Here is a 20,236-nt window from a genome sequence, read left to right as displayed (position 1 = left end):
TTCATCAACCTTTGAATAAATCGTGCAAGTTTCGCACTAGAAATCGTCTCGTCCTTGCCCGTTCGCCATGGTCTACGGGATGCCTGCAGCCCGCCGACAACGCCACGCTACCCAATAGTAACGTCGGTCGAGCTTCGATAGGCAGGCGTCGCTACAACTCGGCATCAGTACGATATGCTACCCTGGAGAACGCAACACCGGCTACGGAAACACAACAAACAAACAAACAAACAAACAAACAAACAAACAAACAAACAAACAAACAAACAAACAAACAAACAAACAAACAAACAAACAGTACAGACAGACAGACAGACAGACAGACAGACAGACAGACAGACAGACAGACAGACAGACAGACAGACAGACAGACAGACAGACAGATGGACGGATGGACAGACAGACAGAGAGAGAGAGAACATTATTGAGGTCCTGAGAAGCGCTGCCCTTAGAGCAGCACCGCGGGCCGCTGCCTCAACGTAAAAAAATTCTTCGGGTGGTTGGCTTGCGTTTCATTGCAAAAGGTGTGGGCGCACGCCTATCTCTGACAAGAGTAGCGTTGGGGGCTTAGCCAGAGGAAAGCTGGCTCTTGCGTTGATCGAAGCCGTCCACACTCAAACGTTACCAGACAGGTGCGTGAGCACCGCTTGAGTGTCACTAGAGAAAGAGAGAAAGAGAAACTTCATTTGCCATAAATCTAAAAACTCAGGGCGGGCCCTCTAGTCCGGGGCTGTTGGCTTTCCCGAAGCTCTGATGAGCCGTTCCGCTAGCCACTTCTGCCAGTCAGGATCCGGCTTGAACAGGATGGCCTCCCATTGCGCCATGTCTCTGCTAGTGTCTAATTCTTTTTAGTGAGGGACCATCTGTGCAGAACGAAATGTTGTGTAGTAGGTCTCCTTTGCGTTTACAATTTGGAAAATTAGGGGTATGGTAGAGAGTGGGTAGAATTTCTGTAAGAAAGATGGAACCATGAGTCTACTCCACGTAGCATGACGCCCTGTAAGCGCGCGAGAACGGGATGCGGGAAAGGCAGTTTGCAGCGCTCAAGCCTTGCTTCCTGGATGATGTCGTGGCATATAGTTGGCGCCCGTTGTGGGGTGGATGAGTCATTGGCCTCCTTGCCTAAGGGGCGGGCAGCAGGGGGGGGGGGGGGACGCCCGGTAAAGTGATTTGCGGGCCAGCGCATGCGCTGTAGCATTTCCCCCGGCCAGTCCCTGATGGCCTGGGAAGCAGATGATCCGTATCTTCTTGGGGGAGGGGGCTTCCATGAAGGGCCTCTTGGTATATCCCCTTCAGCCACGGCGTACACGTTTGTGGACGCAACTTTATTTTTGTCGTTACTGTGCAGTGATTGCAAGGAATAGACAAGGAACATTAAGCTTTTAGTAAATTGAACATTCTGCATTCTTCAAGTACAGCCGTTTCACTTCTGAGTGGAATGTGTCGCTTCAGATGACCGCTTTGGTGAAGGCACTACCTTGTTTGAAGGGACGTTCGAAGTGGGGCGTTTCGGTGGTAATTGCGAAATATATTTTTTACCCCCTGTTGCAATGCTTGCACCAAATAATTAACCTGCGCGTGTCATTCGGCCGGCTGATTCAATATTTTCAATGAAGAAACGTAGCATGACTGACTGTACAATAAATGAATATTTAGTTACTACTTAATTATGATGGGTCTCTATAGAATTCAGAGAGTCATTCGCATCTCCCCTTAACTTGCTTTCTATAGAGTATCCAGCGCCTTGGAATAAATTTATGCAAATTTAAAACATTTATCGACAGTCGATCGGAATTCGTGACTGAAGGGGTAATTGGACCACGCATGTGGTTCTGACAGGTCTCCTCTCCTGTGAGTCAGTGAGGATGTGGGCTTGGGAGTTGGTAGAGATAGCAAGGGCGTTGGCTACCTCTTCTGCCATGGTGACTTCTGCGACTGTGATTGAGGTTGTTACTATCCCCTTACCGTTAGGTGTGCAAACTGCGGCTGCGAAGAAGGGCGACAATCACGAGGAAATAGCTTAACGACTGGGACAAATGCAAACAGAAGCTGAGGGACTTATGCGGCTGTCCCGCCGGGCAGAAGAGTACCGCTAAGAAATAACTAGCGACCCATGCCCAGACGCCCACAGAATCATACGTCTCTTACATCCAGGGCGTGCTGGCTCTGGGTCGTAAGGCTGACATTCAGGCCTCATACGTTACGCGTCTCTGTGGTGGCAATATGGTGTGGCCCTATTTTGTTTCATTGCGAATCGCATGAATGTCGACATTCATTGTGGGATTGGTACTTCCGCGATTTTTCAGAGCGCAGGTCTTAGGGGCCCGTTCCTCTGATGGGCATCGTCGTCCCTCGGCGTACCCTGGCGCCCCTCGCGTACCTCGGGATAACCGAGCAAATGAGAGCAGCTGGGGATGAAAGACGGCGATAGCGATGAGAGCGCTAGGACGAAGGCGGAGGAGGAGGGTATGGCGAATGCGGGAGAAGAAAACCGTAGTGCCGCGCAAGAAGTGTTCTGCGGCGACGATCGCAACAATCTGCACCAAAGCAGCTCGCACCGTCTGTTCACCATCGTCTGTTCACCGCATCGTCTGTTCGCCGTCTGTTCACGCAATCGATAAGGCATGCGGCGAGCGCATCCAGCGACGCCATATCTGGAAACAAAGCGCTGCATGAGCGGAGGTCTGTCTGTGGCAGCTGCTGTGCGTAGCGCCCATGCGTAACCTACGCGCTGCCTCTGGCGATTTCCCGATTAAGGAGGCAGTCGCGCAGCACTTTGATTCGTTTGCAACGCGCCGCACGAGAGGGATTGTCCGCGCCAGTCAATATATCGCGAATGTAAACACGTATAGAGCTGCACTCAAATTTTGCATTAGGGAGTATCGTAATGGTCGGCGAATTTTTAAATTCTCATTACTACTATTACCACCATCCTCCCCCCCCTTCCCACAAAACTCAGCAACCTCATTGTTCAACCGCCCGCTTCTTGGCCAATCCTGCGTTGTGGTTATGTGCAAATGTCTGAGATCACCACATTCATAATCAAGGCCTTCTCGTGAGTAAGTGCCTTTTCTATCAGACGTCAACAACAACGGCCTGCACCACTGGTATTGGGCTTGTGCCATTAAAAAAAGGCATCATCATCATCATCATCGTCGTCGTCGTCTTCTTCTTCTTCTTCATCATCATCATCATCATCATCACCACCATCATCACCACCACCACCACCACCACCACCACCACCACCACCACTGATCTGTACTACGTTAGTCGCCTGCACGAGGCGCGTTCACTGGGGATCTATGTGCTGTGTTTCCTCAAACATTTTATTGTTTTACTTTCTTCAATATGAACACAAGAATATTAACTTCAAATTTTATCATAATATATCCTGAAAATTGATATTAACAAACATTTCACAATATTAACAATAAGTATTCATTTAATACGATTCTTAAATTCTATTTAGGTGTTCTTCCCTTTTTTACCCATTGCCACTCGATTCGTGGCCGATCTCCCGTAGTGGGTCGAGCCGTACCCGTAGGCACCAAACCAAACCAAAGCGAATCAAACCTTACGTGTTCTTCCGCGTCCGTTCAGGCGAGATGCTCGTTCGGATCATCGCCGGTACTGGACTCCTCGGCGGCGGCGTTGCGGCGTTTGTGTTCTGCAGCGAGGAGCCGAAGGAGAGCAAATCGTACAGGAGCACCGACTTCGCGCGTTCCACACACTGGAACAGCAACTGGGACAGGTGAGAGCTGCGCGGATCCCCTCGACAAGCCGGTTCGATCCTCGGACGAGGCGACTGTACTCGAGTAGGACGGAATGCGGAAACGCTCGTGCACTCTCAAGCCACCTTTCGTGGCTCTTCGTTTTGATTCGTATCCCGGTGTTGTCACGAGAATAAATAAACTTGAAGCTTCAAATTCAGGTGCACGTTTAGGATGCTGCTGATGCTCAAAGTGAGAGTGTGTGAATAGTAAAGATGTCGAATACGATGGGAAATTAGTGTACATATTACGTTGCGACAATTGCTTGCGCATTTTGGACTGTAGAAAAAAAGTAGTTTTTTTCGTGAATTATATTGCAGGTATTGCATAAGTATTACCGTAGTTTACAGTATTTCGATGCAGACTGTGTGTTTGACAAGGCTTGATTTAAATTGCATTCACAAGGGAAACGTGCCTCTGTTGGGCTTTGCAGGGTTTAACTCGTGTTACGCGGGCTTAGACTACACACGCATTGTTATGATCGACCTCTCAGGTGTGAAAAACATTCAAACGGGCTTCCCCATGAGAACATAATTGCTATCTTCTCCGAACCGGCGTCCCCCTTTTCCACATGGGCTGACACAAAGGACAGACGTTGACAGCACTAATACTTCCACAGGCTCCGGAAGAAGATGTCGACGACCACAGGACCGCCAGGGGTTATTTAAGACCGTGCTAGCCCCCGTGTTAATCAGAACCGCTCGGGACAAATGAGAGTCACATCCATGTACCAATGAAGTGAATACAATCTTTTCTACTTTTCATCATCACTATGCCCGGCTTCGTCGTCGTTTCCTGATTCCTGCGGTGAAGACCCACCTCACCCGGTCGAGATTGTATCTGCATCTTATATTGATGAGGAGTAATCGAACAAGGAATGTCGATTTAAGCCAACGTTTCGTCACGTGGACCTGTTTTCGTCAGAGCAGCAACTATCTGAAGGGCAACGTCAGCGCAGGAACTGCTTTAGCAGTTGCTTCCCTGATGTTAGCAGTTGCTGCCTTGAGTTGCCGCCCGGTTGTCCACTTGTTGAAACGCTGACTTAAGACGACATTCCTTGTTCGACTATTCCTCATCATTTCCTTTGAACGTATTATGTTATACGACAGCCCACGGCACGTCCCGGTTTCGGCAGCCCCAACCCGAGGAGCGCACTGGTCCTGCGTCGGTGGCTTTATTATATTCTTATAAGAATATAATAAAGCCATCCCAGACATAGATCCTAGATAGGCACCTATAGGTGCCTATCTAGGATCTATGTTTGCAGGTACGTTTATTGTCGTCTGCTAACTGATAATTAGTAATGTGTTTCTGTAAAGTTCAGTGCGACAAGTACTTCTGTTGTGGTGAAGCTTACTAAAGCACATTCACCAGCATGGGATGCGATGAGATTCTTGCTGTCATAGATAGGGGCAATAACATCGTCAAACTATCACAACAGCATGTTTTAGCTCTTGTCCCACCATTCTTTTGGTGAATGAGCGGATGCCAAATAAAGATTCACTGGTTGAATGATTGTTTGACTGAAATTGCAGTGTTATTTTCATTTTGGCCATCGCTGCAGGCGGGACCCTCACTTCTGTGTGAGACCACCGGAGGACTCTTCACCGGCCGAGCAGATTCGTTACGAGGATGAAGTGACGAAGGCCAAACCGACGCGAGATCGGTATCTCTACCTGATTCGCCACGGTCAGTTCAACGTGAAGGGCGCCACGGACAAGGAGTGCGCGCTTACAGAGCTTGGTGAGCTTAAGTTCTGCACGACTCGTGAGGTTCGGGACTACATTTGCCGTCCACAAAATCTTTTATTTAGTTATTAGCCACCGAGTGTTCAACGTATCATATTAGACAGCCCTATAGTTACACGTACGTAGAGGCTTCACGTACGCAAACGTGAAAAGCCTACGTACCTTACATGCACGCCATCTGAAACGCTTTTAGCTACACGTACGCGACGCACGCCAAGAGGGACTCCGTAGCTCCATCTATCGGGAAATGTGAACACGGCGGTAGCCAATTCAATCCTGTCGCCATGTTTCGATGCGAGCCGTCTGCGCGCGCGCGGCCCGCTATCGCTTGTTTGTGACCTTGCGGAACTCCCGCGCGAAGCTGTCTACGTGCGCAAGAAACGCACGCAAAGAATTGAATCTCACGTACGTCCGTGAGACGCGCGCGCTCTCGCTACGTTCTGCGCATGCGCACTGCTCACACGTAGAAGTTCTACGTACGCAAAGCCTCTACGTAGGTGTAACTAAAACTGTCTGTTAACTTCGCTGAGTTTTTTACCAAGGCATGGGGAACTTAACGCATGACCTACAGTAGCATTTTTCATACCCTGTCGCGCGTTTTAAGTTCTGAATAGCTCAGCCAATTACTAAACATATAATTAATATAATAATTTTGTTTCGACTGAAATAACATTTCACTGATATTTTTGGAAATGTACTTTCAACGGTGCAAAATAAAGGTGAGGAAGCTGCTCTAATTTTCGGTGATATCAAACGTACTGTTTGGACCCAACAGGGTTAAAGTAAATTATTTATGCGTAAATTCGCAAGGTGAAGGGAGTGTTGATGAAAGAGAACAACTGCAATCCACAGGTAGGCATTGCACAGCAGAAAAGAAATCTGTAGTGATTTCTAAATCGAACACTTTGTTTACCATTCCTTGCATTGCCCGCATTAGTTTGAGTCTAAAGCACGGTGAAACTTTTTTAGTTCGTTAATTCTTCTCTAATTCTAATTCTAATTCTCTAATTCTAATGTTTCTCTCTGCCATCTCTTTTAAACTATTATCAGTCATTGAATTTTGATTTATTTAGTTGCTCCGCTGTTACACTTAGAGGCCTGTTTGCTCATTGACTAACCTGATTTCAGCCATTCTGGTGTTTATTTTATCTAGCTCAAGACTTTTTTCTTTTCTTCTGCATTTATGAAGTGTCCTGATACGCTTATTACTTGTTCATTCTTTTGTGTTGACTGTGTTTGATTGATCTGGCTCAGGATTTTTTATTTTATTTATTTACTTTGATCAAGTGTCTTGATTTGTTTATCGCTTGTTTATGCTCTGGTGCTGTCTAGACGCTGCCTTATATATGGGTCTGCGGACTCGTCAAGCCGCCAAGTGGCAGCTTTTTTTCCGTAGCCCCTCCATCTGTAGCACCTGATGGAAAATAAAGATCTGATTTGATTTGATTTGATTTTTTTTGATCGCAGCTTTGGAAATAAAAATTTCTCTGCTTTACGTCCTGTCAGCCGTAGGGTAGTGAGACCCGCTGCGTACGACTGGGTGCACGCGAGAAGAAAAAGCGCAATTCCACGCAGCACGCGTTCTGCCATGATCTCTGATGGCTCCACAGTACCGCGCGTTGTCCTTTTTGTGTAATCTTTCTTCGCTCACTGCATTTCATCGGCTGACAAGTGTTCAGCGTTATCTCCCGACGCTCGACGCTCCTGCATGTATCAAAAGTTTGTCGAATGTTATCGACATTTCTTTCCGTTGGCGGCTGTCGCCAACGCTTTTTGGTGATCTGATTGCATGTGCGACGCGAACTTAAAAAATTATGGGGTCTTACGTGCCAAAACCACTCTCTGATTATGAGGCACGCCGTAGTGGGGGACTCCGGAAACTTCGACCACCTGGGGTTCTTTAAACGTGCACCTAAATCTAAGTACGCGGGATGCGACGCGAATTGTGTAGTACTTTCTGGGAGCCATGCGGACAACAGCGATTGCGCTGGAACCTTCGACGAGTCGTGTATGAGAACCGACGCGGTTGGCCCGCAGAGGAGATTTTCGACGATCGCTGTCCCTGCTCGCCACTGTCTTTGTGTTTGAGCGTTACTTGTTTTGTCGGGCCCGAGTTCGCCCAATGAAGAGGCATATTTGTAACTCACTGCTTCGACACTGTCGTTCTTCTCTGTTGCTACGACGTGACGAAGCAATCGTAATGCAAAATAGTGTCAGCCAGTTCTTTCTGAACAGTGAGCCACGCAACCGATGGAATCTCTTCGCGTGCCGCAGATGCTAAACCATCTGACCGAGCAGAGGCTAGGCGCCTCCGCCGAGAGGGCACTGTCGTTCAGGAGCAAGCTATTTGCCACAATGTATCACGAATTCAGGGCACCCAAAGATCTGCACTCCAGGAACACCGACATTGGAACACATAACATTCCAGTGCGCGTTACGTCCGGCGGCTGCCACCTCGCCGCTGCTAGACAACACTCTACATAACTGGTCGTGGGAGGCGCGACTCGTGGAAGTGGAATTGGGAAGCCAACTGGCGACCCTTGACCAGGCCCGGCGAGCCGCTGTAATCAGTGGGGCCCTGGAGGAGGTACTCCACCCACCATAATCAAACAGCCTCTATTACAATAAACGTTTACTCTCTCTCCAAATTCGCACGATAGTGCGAATTTGGAGAGAGAGTACGATACTCCCTATAGGGAGTATCGTAATCGTCGGTAACATTTTTGAAACATTGCGTATCCATAGAATTCTATATTGCTGCGGAAATGTTGGAACAGGGGTACCTCTTCCCTCGACTGTCAATGAAGCCAAGCACATATATCTGATGGCTAACAGTATATATTTGCAAAGCCAACGGACTTGCTCTGGTTAGTCCGCATATTTCGTCTTCATATCTAAATTGCAGTATAAGGAACTTTAATGTAAAACACGCAAAATAATTTTTTTAAGGTTGCATGGTATGTCCTTTAAAGTAACAGCTCCACAAGCAGTGCCAATATGCCTGAAACTACAGGTTTCGCCGCAATATGGCTATCGGTATATGGTCAGCATAGAGGGTCGCTTGCAAAAACCGCATGTAACGAAAACGTAATACTTAGGGAGCCTATAAATGCATGTCTTCATGGCTCCATATAGTTAATAGTATAGGCACGCATACTCCTTCATTTTAAAGCGAATAGCTTTCTTTTTCTCGTCCACCGTTTTTCATGGAAGAGGGTGGCGGTCGGACTTTATTCGCCGCCGGATATACAAAGGCGCCGGTGCAAATGCCACGTGCTACTCTCGCACAACCGAGTGGTTGGGCGCATTCGTCGCGAAACGCCAACTATTAGAGCTCTTTGAGAAGCACGTGCTTTCGCGTGATACTCTTTGGGACGTGCGAAAGTTTATGCATGCTGCCGTGGAGAGCCCGGGAAAGACAGCCCTTCTATCTTCCACCACCTTCTCACCTGGAAACGGGAGACGAGGGTGGCAGTCGCCTTCCAAAGCCTACCTAGATAGCACAAAACCTGTACACTCGATCTGCTTTACGACGTCATGCCACTACACTCTTAGGCAAAGTTACACCCTTTGGCTTGCCCCTTCTGCCACACAACTATAATCGTTATCTGCCTTGATGCGTTTCCTTTCTTTAACGCTGCGAGCCCGGTACATTCCAGTAACAAACGGCACGCGCGTTATCAGCATAGAGCAGTTTACACCCTTTGGAGTGCCCCTTCTGATAACGCGCGTGCCGTTCGTTACTGTAAAGTTCCGGGCTCGCAGCGTTAAAGAAAGGAAACGCATCAAGGCAGATAACGATTATTGTTGTGTGGCAGAAGGGGCAAGCCAAAGGGTGTAACTTTGCCTAAGAGTGTAGAATCTATAAAGGGAACGCTACTCAGAAATGCCGCGGTTATTTTGACGTCACCGCTTTCGTCACGTATGAAAAATTTCGGCTGCCTATAATAGCATAGCGTTATAAAGCAGAGTGTACAGGCCTTGCGATATCTAGGTAGCGTTGCGCGTTCCGCCTTCTGGCTGGCGGCGCTGGAGGCAATACAAATAAGACGGATAGGCTTATATGCGTACAGGCACCTGCATTGTACCGCTAGAGATGTGCTGGGTTAACGGCTTCGTCCTTTGCGGAATCAGGCAATAGAACGACACGCACTGCCTTAATATCCTCGCTCCAACGAGTGTGCGTCTTCAAGCGTATTATTATCTACCAGATAGCATCACTTGCCAGTCTAAACACAGCGCATTTCGCAATCTTCTAATCCATCAATATGCCCATTCAAGCGTCTAACACGTCTTGCCTTCTTTTAATTTCTTTCATGCATTTTTCTACATGCTAATAAAAGAATTTCAGTGATCCTAATTTTTTTTACTACTGTATAAATGCAAAAACGTTTATAATGTTGTTATGCTATTATGTCTATTATGTTATTGTATTTATCGTTTATTGGTATTGTTCTACATATTGTGTTTGCTAATGTCATATTAATTTTCCATGTTGCGTGCATATTCCTTTCATTGTACTGATGTTTCTTTTTCCCGATTCCATACTAATATGTTACTGTATTTCCCCCTTGCACGATGCCTTCTCGAAGGCCTGGTAGATGTAAATAAATAAATAAATAAATAAATAAATAAATAAATAAATAAATAAATAAATAAATAAATAAATAAATAAATAATGACACGAGTAGCTTTCTAGAAGAGTTCGACTATTCGTGTACATCGACAATAATCATCCAATCTTTCTTCACGTTCCTTTATATTTTGCCGGATCAAGCTTCTTTTTTCTTCGTTTCTGCTGGTGGTCTAGCGATAATCGGCGTTCTACTCGACACAACTCCGTATATTCTCACAAGTCAGCACGTAAAAAAAAAAAAAAAAACCACTCACGCTCCTCGTGCTTCATTTCATTTTGACGAAGGCCGCGTATAATTTGTTCGCGAACGCTTAATGGGTTTCTCTGCTTCCCCGCATTCGTAGGTCGCAAGCAGGCGGATCTGACGGGTCGGCGGTTAAAGCAGACGGGCATCCCGTTCACGAGGATGGTGCACTCGACCATGACGCGGGCCACCGAAACGGCCGAGATCATCCACAAGCACCTGGCGCCGCTTCCGATCGAGTCGTGCGAGCTCATCTGCGAGGGGGCGCCCGTGCCCCCCGAGCCACCCTTCAGGCTTACGACGTGGAGCCCGACGGACAGAAACGTAACCTTCTCGTAATAGAGATTCAAGAAGGGGCGGGACTTTGGGCCAGTTCGTCCGACGTGTTTAAATATGTTATTTAAAATCAAATTATGGGGTTTTACGTGCCAAAACCACTTTCTGATTATGAGGCCCGCCGTAGCGGGGGACTCCGGAAATTTGGACCACCCGGGGTTCTCTAACGTGCACCTAAATCTAAGTACACGGATGTTTTCGCATTTCGCCCCTATCGAAATGCGGCCGCCGTGGCCGGGATTCGATCCCGCGACCTCGTGCTCAGCAGCCCAACACCATAGCCACTGAGCAACCACGGCGGGTTCCATCTTGCCCGATACTGCGACACGCAGCAGGCAATGGCACGCAAACTCTCGATGCAGAACACGCAGGTTTCTTTAATCAGGCCAGATGGAGCGAGAAATTGCGCACCAAGCGAGAAACACATATGTGGTTGCCGCACAAGCAGGCATTACGATAACCAAAACGACTAATGAATAAAATTTCGTTTGCATCGAACGCAAAAATATTAGTCGCTTTTCCGAACGTCTTCTTACGGCACGTTCTTTTTAAAAATATATTCGGTTATGAATACCTTACAAAGCCCTGCCCAAAGACATCGGGTAAGGGAGGAATGCGGTTGGCGTCAATGTAAAGCAAGCTTAATTCAACGAGACAAAAAACGAAAAAAGCGTCAAAATAACAAAATAATTACTCGCATAACGCAATAGCACCCAACGTCAAACAGTCAATACTATAAAGTACAGTTGAAACGAAAACTGAAAACAAGAAAAGGTGTCCAGGGGAAGATGCTAGTAAATGGTACGCGAACATAATTGTAATACAGAGTAGGCGTAAAACGTGAAAATTGCATATCAACTGCTAAACCTCCGCAATGCCAAAGGAGCAAAAAAGAAAAGAGAGAGAGAGAGAGAGAGAGAGAGAGAGAGAGAGAGAGAGAGAGAGAGAAACAAGGCGGCTAACAATTAAACTCCGCCATCTACGATAAGCAGAAGGTTCACCTACAAGGAATGGAGTGTGAACCCGCGCATGATTTGTCTAGAAAATATAACTGAATAAACATAACATTAGCACGGACTAAGGCACTGCAAGTCAATAAATATAGAAAAGCACTGGAAAAAAAATCAGGGCAAAAAATGACTGAATGGTTGAAACGGCAAAATGTTCGAAGCAGAGCACAAGGCTGATCTGGCAAGTTGCCTGGGATATAGTCCGTGAAAGTATTCCTCAAAACGTGGAAATAGGCGCAATTAATGCGAACGTTGAGATTTCGCGCAGTCTGCCTTGTATACAGCCTGCTCCATGGGCGCCAGATGGATGGGTGGATGCTATGAGCGTCCCCTTTGAAACAGTGTGGTGGGGTGCGCCACCAAGCTCTCGTTCATATTATCGCTAATGTCCTACTTGCTTTTTGAGAAAAGAAAAAAAATCACACGCACACACAAACACAAAAGCAAAACCCCTCAACGCGCGGTATCTTGGAGGCCATGTGGAGGATGCCTCACTTTTATGCGAAGCATATTACTAGAGCTCAACCCAGCTCCTCAGGCGCGGCGGTGTCGCTTTCAATACCACGTGACACCGTGACGTCACGACAGAGGAGAAACGGGCCTCCAACCCGCGCCGTCGCGGCGGTATATAAGCAGCTGCGCTTGCCTCTGAGTCTGCTAGACACTCACGAGGTGAGATGCCTCCTGGAGGCAGAGCTGCTCGTTGGAATGAGAAGCGAAGGTGCTACAGAGACTGTTTCTAGGTGGCTTTGCTACGGCGCAGCGACTACGCGGCCCGCATCGGACGCGATGAGCGTCGAGCAACGCAGCGTTCGGCGCGACAACGAAATGTGCGCCTGAGCCGACGCCGACGACACCGGCTTTTCTGCGACACGAGCTCCTTAACGCTGTCACGTTAAAATAAAGGCTAGTATGCTTCGCATCCTGGGCTTAACCTTAGCTAAGCCACAGCCAGTTTTTTAGAGGGGAACGCCGTCGCATTCAGAGATCCCTGACTGCTTCTCACACTTCTCGGCAACTGCAGCTTGTATAACCGTAACGTTTACCGGGAAAAGCTGGCGGCGAACGAAGGCGAGCATTCTGGTTGAAACGCGGCCTCTTGCGTGGGCCGATCACGGATGTAGCGCACAGCCGCTCCAAGCAAATCGCATAGCTTTCAGGCTTCTGCTATTGTTTTGCACTCGTAATGTTTAAGTCATAGAAGATGTAACATAAAGGGAATGTGATGCCGGTGTTTTGTTTCGCGACATTTGTTTGTAGAATGTCGTTCTCAAAATTCCGGGGAATAACTTTGTCAAGAATGTAAGACGAAGTATGAAGAAGAGGAAGAAGAACAACAACTTTATTGAAGAATCAAACGCTCAATGGGTGGAGCCCCTAGACAAGGGCCCCACTGGCTTCCGCGCGCCGTCTTGCTTGTTGGATAGTGGCCCTTTGGACCTCTTCCTGTGAGCTGGACAGCGCCGCCTCCCATTGTGTATGCTCCGTAATTTCTAATGATAGTATGGTGTGGCAATACAACCCGTATATACCGCACGTCATATACCAAAGCGTGGCATATGCATATACCTAAATATTTAAGAAAATCTTTCGTTCGCGGACAACTCCGTCGACGTCGACATCGGATTTTCTGCGACACGGGGCCCATAACGATATCACGTTAAAAAAAGAGGCTACCGTACCTTTATGATCATGCCGTTGCCAAAGCCTTTACGACAGTAACTCAGTAGCATATATATACGACTAAAGCACGTAGTCGCAAGAACGGTTTTGTAAGCTTTCCTTGAACTCAACGAGATGGCAGTGAGATCAGCACTGCTATATATGTATACTCACGTCTGCTCGTCCACTGTTATGGCATCCCGTGAACGGCAGTACATCTGCGAACAAGCGTACAATAATTATGTGTACTGTTTATTGACAGATTCAGCTATCGCCTGATGTATTTAGCCATGTAGCTTCTTGCATGTTTACCTAGATGAAACACAACACAGGCAACACAGGCAGGAAGGAACAGGACAACAGGAAACGGCAGTGGTTCTGGGATTTCGTAAATTAAAAGGACGCGGGAATGCTGTTGTATGCACACTTATCCCGAAGAGATTAGCATCTACCCATTTGATTATAACATCTATCCCGGGGCACTATTCTGGGCGGTGAGAGATTCCGCCATGTTGTCGAATTTTCCAATAGCGGCATTTTGAGCCAATGAGAGATGTCCACGCACATCAGCCTGTAGCTGTGATTGGCTCAAAAATGCTGCCATTACCAAATTCGATAACATGGCGGAATTTGACAAGTGAGAGAATAATGTGCCCAGAGGCACAGTCGCGCTGTCTCGCAACTGGGTTTGTGTCTACCACCGTTTTTACCACTGCGTTCCGTCTACCGGAATCGGCTACCCCCGTGCCTGTACTAGAGCAGCGCGAAAATTTGCCTCTCTGCTTTAAAGTGCTATATAAGAATTTTCGAATGAACATCGCCACTCGGACTTAGGTGCACAGTTATATAAAATTTAAGCCAATTATTCACTTTTACGCTGAACAGCGCGCGGTCTCGCTTTCTTTCTTTCATTTCTTTTTTTTTGACACGCAGTGTTGCGCTCGAAAAAGGCGTTTCCGCCGGTACATCGTAAGAGACGGCCTGTAACTAAAGGACATTATTCGCAGCTAAACTGCTTTGGGTGACAAATGAGGCCATTTGTTTTAAGGTACAGAAGCGACAATTTTAAGTGCATTCTAGCAATGCCTAGACAGTATGCAATCTGCATTTACTTATTTATTTGTTTGTTTATTTATTTATGTAGAGGCCGTAATGCATATATGTTTTTGTGTGTGTCCGTGTGCCCTTCCATGCTTCACAGTCCCGGGTTGAGAGGGGTGTTCGTTCTCAGTTTTTCGTAGAGGGCGCCCGCATCGAAGCCGGCTTCCGCAAGTACTTCCACCGGGCGCCTCCCACTCAGCAGGAGGACTCGCACGAGATCATCGTCTGCCACACGAACGTGATCCGCTACTGGGTGTGCAGGTACGCAAATACATGCGTAGACGAACGTGGCTGCCTGGCTGCAGGCAGCTTTCTTTGTGTGCCCGATTTCGGAGTGCCACGAAATCTCGAGGAATTTCTAACGTATATCACCATGCCACTGAAAGACGGGTGAGCAAGCTCCGCAACACAGGCAGGAAGGAACAGGACAACAGGAAACGGCAGTGGTTCTGGGATTTCGTAAATTACTTTCAGCTGCGTTCTCAAGACGGATAGAGTGCCGCTGAAGAAAGCGTGATATGGCACACGGCCGCCTAATCGATCCGCTGCCCTCAAGGCCATGGCTGACGAGCCGCTAGGGGCGGGGGGTGTCGCTGGAGCTCAATCGTGACGTCACGCTGCACGGTCTGCAGACGGACTCGATCAGCGGTGCGGCCGGTTGTGTGAATCGAGCCTTGCGGACGCTTTTCGCCGTCGTCGACGGCGCAATCGGCGTTTGTAGAACGAGGCGCCACGGCCTCGCACAAACTTGCGGCAATTATCTCCTAAAGCATGGTTTGGTAACATTAAACTAATTGCGGTGTTGTTCCGCCCACATGTGGCTTCGAACCGCGATAGAGATTATCTTCTTCCGTAATGGCTTCTTATTATATATGTTTGCAAAAAAAAGGAAGTATTGAAGCCAATTTTCTATGGAGGGCTTTCGAATGATCTGTAGAGTTCCCCACGAAAATTACCAGAGGGAAGTCCGGCGCTAGCGTTTGTCGGAGATGCTAGCGTGGCGGTTCTGCCATTGGACTAAAAGGACAATAATAGTTGGTGCATGTATTTGGATTACCTTTGTCCTTCTTGCTTCAAATGATTTGTGTTAATTTCCAACAAAATATAACATCATAAAAAGAACAACGAGCTGCGATTATGCACGCATGCAGTGTCTCACTGTTGTCTTATGCACATGGAAAAAAATGACTGCTTCATGGTATAGGCAAACTACAAGGAAGATAAAGCACAGCAAATAAAGCCACAATAACGTTTTGAAACCACAAGCAAGAAGCTCAGACAAATCAATGAACTAACCATCATTCCCACTTTACCTGAACGATCGCACCGCCACAGTTCCCTCACGCACTCAGAGTATAGGAAGCTCCATGGTTCGTGGCGTATGCTGTGTGTTTGCGCAGGGCCCTGCAACTTCCACCGGAAGCCTGGTTGCGCCTGTCCCTGCCCCATGCCAGCACATCGGTCGTGAAAATCACGCCCTTGGGAGATGTCTCCCTGCAGGCGCTCGGCTGCGCCGGTCACATGCCCATGGAGATGATAACAAAGTGACGCTGCCGGAACTCCCAAGAATTTCAATGAGAGCACGCATTTCTTGCTCCACGTGCTCCGGAGTGACCGTAGCATGTATGGCTTGGGCTTCAGCCGTCACCGTGCTTCAAATTATAAACACCTACCTGAAGTCTTGTCTGAATAACGTGGCGCCCAGGTAATCGACCGCTCGAGAAGCGTACTGTTAGCGCGTGTCACAATGTCGAACGTTAAATCGCGATTTATAAAAAAAAAGTCAAAAGACAGCTGCTTGCAAGCACACGTGTGAGCCAGAGTGGTGATTCTGCCTAACCCAGGAATGCGAGCGACGCCAGTGAAGAGCTTCATCGCAGTGTTACGTCACTGAGCTTAGTCACTGTCACATAGCCAGTCCTGCTCAATGCTCACAAAAAAAGGGGGGGGGGCGCTTCATTAGAGTGGGACGAATATCGGCTTTTTCGAAGACGAGTCCAACACGGGCACCAAGTATCAACTAGTCAAAGGGAGACGCAGCACTTTGCAGCTGCAATATTTATTTCAGTATTACGTAGCGCGCCTGTGCTGATTAGTACAGGAATGACGGCTACCTAGTAGAGAGAAAGAATCCCTTTTAAACAACATATCACCGATTGTCGTTCGGTGACCTCGCTTTTCGAGGGATTGGCCATAACACCGAAGGGAAACGTGTATTTGATGAAGCAGTGGGCCGCTTTGTGGCACATTTAGAAATGCGAGTCTAAAAGTGTATTTTATTAATTGTAGTTTCGTTCGAAGGGTAATGCAATGACGACGATAGGAAGCACATGAGGCCTGTGCTGCTGGGTAGCGTAAACAGCACCCAGGATCCTGCCAGGCGTCATAGGTGTATCGGACGCGGCAGGCCAAAACCACTATTCGATTGTGAAGCACGGCGTAAATGGTGAATCGGGATTAATTTTGAACACCTCGGGTGCATTAACGTGCACCCAGTCCACGATAAACAGGCTTTCTTTCTTTTTTCCTTTTATTGTATTTCGCGCCAATGGAAATGCGGTTGGCGTGGGCGGGACATTCAGCCGCGTTTACTTGAATGCGAAACAGGCGCATCGCATCAACTATCTAGCGCATCGCATCCATGTAAACAGGGATGTACTGCAGTTTCGTTTTTAGCAGCGCAATAGGCGTCGCAAACGTGGTATGTGCACATCGTTCTTGCGCATGCGCCGTGGATACCAGGACACAATGGCGGCGGCGCAGACGATGTGGTTGCCCCTTATGACGTCCAAGTAATTGCTATCGCGATAAGAGGTGACAACAACTTTGGAATCACCGCTGAACCGTTTACGAGCCGAATGGACCACCGAACACACTCGCAGGTCCTTTGAGCTCAACTCGCGATGAATGAGAAGGATGGAGGCTGCGCTTGGAGCCACGTGACCAGTTTCACGCCAATGTACAGCAGTCACTCCTCATGCTAATCCTTCTGGGAAATGTGGAAGATACGTACAACAGATTATGCTGTCGCATCCCACAATTGAATTTTTTTATTTACACGGAGCTGGTCTGATGATGACCTCTCTATGCCATAATTGCAAGAGAAAGAATCAATAGACCGCGTATTTTTACACTCCCGATAATATTCAAACCAGTGAGAGATACTGCGACACCATCGACACATGCTGAAGCGACAAGCCACCACGAGAAAGACGTTGAAGTGTGGAGGCTGTTGGCGTGAGCGGAGTGTCTATCTTGCGCTCTGGCTGCAGTTTGTGTAAATACAATGTAAATAGTCTGTTTTGTCTGTGTCTTTCCACGCGTAAAAATATTACTCGAAGCTTCACTCTGCAAGAGTGATTTAGCTCTAAGAATTCTGGTAATATTATGGACACTAGGGCCTCGACACTAAAGGCTGTAGTCGCAGGGTTGTTTGTTGCGCAGTGTTTGCTTCTTTAACTGAAACAAAACAATTACCGTGTTAATTTCTTTTGTTGACCTCACCAACACTCGATTCAATGAAATTGTTGCTCTATATCCTTTATATTAAAATTGTCTTTATTCGTGCCTTGATTATAACCTCTTTTTAAAAATTTGGAGGACGCATAAGCCTCTCCTTTTAGAGAGGAACGCCATGGCATTCAAAGATCCCCGACTGCTTTTCCGGCTTCGCTGCAACTAAAGCTTATGTAAGCGTAATGTTTACCGGAAAACGCTGGCGGTGAACGCTATGCACGAAGGCAAGCTTTCTGGTTCTTTTTTTGGAACGCGGCCCCTTACCTGGTCCCCCCTGGAGTTGTTGCACAGCCGGACCAAGACAATTACGTCATTTCCAGCTTTCTGTTATTAACGCGACAGCGTTAAGGAGCTCGTGTCGCAGAAAAGCCGGTGTCGGCGGCGTTGGCCGTGAGTGATAAATCCCGGCAGGCACTTTTATTTTGCACTTTTAATATTTAAGCCTGAGAAGTTTTAACATAAAAGGCATGCCCCATCTGTGCTCTTTTTCATGACTTTTGTTTATGGGCTGTCATTCTCAAAATTGCGAGAAACAAATCTTTCAAGAATGTAAGGCAAGGTACGAGGAACTTTAGTGTGATAAAGGGGGTGGCAATGTAACCCGCATATAGCGCATGTCATGTAGTAAAGTGTGGCATATACATATACCTAAATATATACGGAAAGTTTCGCCGCTCAAGGACAACTCCGCCGACACCGACACCCCATTTTCCTCGACACGGGCACCCTAACGCTAGCACGTTAAAATTTCCTTCAATTAGCCTTATTGCTCAATCCCATACTATTTTAGCTATTCCCGTATTTCATTGTGTGAGTAAAACACACGGCACCGACCAAGGTATTGCATATTAAAACAAAGACGTACTTGCGCAAACTGGAAACACGCATATTTAGGTGAAACTGGCATTTTCAAAAGACGGCTTCGGGAACATTCTAATGATGATGTTGCTACTGCCTCAAAACATGGCTCGTACCGACAGGGGTGATTGGACACACAGGATTGATTGAAAGTGTATCCAAGAAAATGTCAAAAGAGGGTAAAGGCAAACGTTCAAAACGAAGCATTAGGCAACTAAATGCTAAGAGAAATTTTGAGAGGTCTGTTCCGGTTCCCTTTGTGCGGCAATGAATGGAATGGATGTCACACGCCTGAGACACGACGTGCCTAATCGTCACGCTCGTCAACATGAAAAGACGTGCGTCGGGTGAGTGCGACAGGATTATGTGCGGAATGCACAAATCCTACTCTTATCTGTCCTACGTCCAACCTCTCTACGCCAAGGAGTGCTTTCCCTCCGTATTCCATTGTGTGGGTTGACCCGACTTGACCTACGTTCGCCCCCTCTAAGCCCAGGAGTGGTTTCTCTCCATGTTCCTTTGTGTGAGTTGACCCGACGTGACCTACGTTCACCTTCTCTAAGCCCACGGGTGGTTTCAGTCCGTGTTCCTCTGTGTGGGTTGAACGGACGTGACCTACGTTCACTCCCTCTAAGCCCAGGAGTGGTTTATCTCCGTGTTCCTCCCTGTGGGTTGACCCGACGTGACCTACGTTCCCACCCTCTAAGCCTACGAGTGTTTTCCGCCCGTGTTCCTCTGTGTGGGTTGACCCGACGTGACCTGTGTTCGCCCTCTCTAAGCCCAGTAGTGGTTACCCTCCGTGTTCCTTTGTGTGGGTTAACCCGACGTGACATACGTTCACCGCCTCTAAGCCTACGAGTGGTTGCCCTCGGTATTACTCTGTGTAGGTTAACCCGACCTGACCTATGTTCGCCCCCTCTAAGCCCAGGAGTGGTCTCCCCCTGCGTTCCTGTGTTGGTTTACCCCACGTGACCTACGTTCAGCCCCTCTCCACGAGTGGTTTCCCTCCGTGTTCCTCTGTGTGGGTTGACCCGACGTGACCTACGTTCACCCCCTCTAAGCCCAGGAGTAGTTTTCCTTCCTCCATGTTCCGCTGTATGGGTTGACCCGACTTGGCCTATGTTCGCCTCCTATAAGCCCAGCAGTGGTTTCCCTCCGTGTTTCTCTGTGTGGGTTGACCCGACGTGACCTACGTTCACCCCCTCTAAGCCCACGAGCGGTTTCCCTCCGTTTTTCTCTGTGTGGGTTGACCCGACGTGTCTTGACAAAGCCCTCTGCCAAGGAGCAAGAGAGAATGAGGTTGCCCTATGGTGGAGGGTATAAGAAGGTCTGCGAGCCGCCACGTGGACGCATCT

General features: G+C 47.8%; 1 protein-coding gene across 1 annotated transcript; it reads left to right on the top strand.

Moving 5' to 3' along the window:
* Positions 1-3,543: 3,543 nt before the first annotated feature.
* Positions 3,544-16,260, top strand: LOC139056292 (serine/threonine-protein phosphatase PGAM5, mitochondrial-like). The gene is made up of 5 exons (XM_070534397.1): positions 3,544-3,751; positions 5,335-5,513; positions 10,499-10,722; positions 14,638-14,768; positions 15,908-16,260. Exons 1-5 carry the CDS (start codon positions 3,606-3,608, stop codon positions 16,053-16,055), a joined length of 828 nt encoding a protein of 275 aa, XP_070390498.1. The 5' UTR covers positions 3,544-3,605; the 3' UTR covers positions 16,056-16,260.
* Positions 16,261-20,236: the final 3,976 nt, after the last annotated feature.

Source organism: Dermacentor albipictus, chromosome 2, assembly GCF_038994185.2.
Source record: "Dermacentor albipictus isolate Rhodes 1998 colony chromosome 2, USDA_Dalb.pri_finalv2, whole genome shotgun sequence".
NCBI lineage: Eukaryota > Metazoa > Arthropoda > Arachnida > Ixodida > Ixodidae > Dermacentor > Dermacentor albipictus.
Note: the sequence above shows the minus strand (reverse complement) of the source record. Positions and strands in the feature narration are given on the sequence as shown.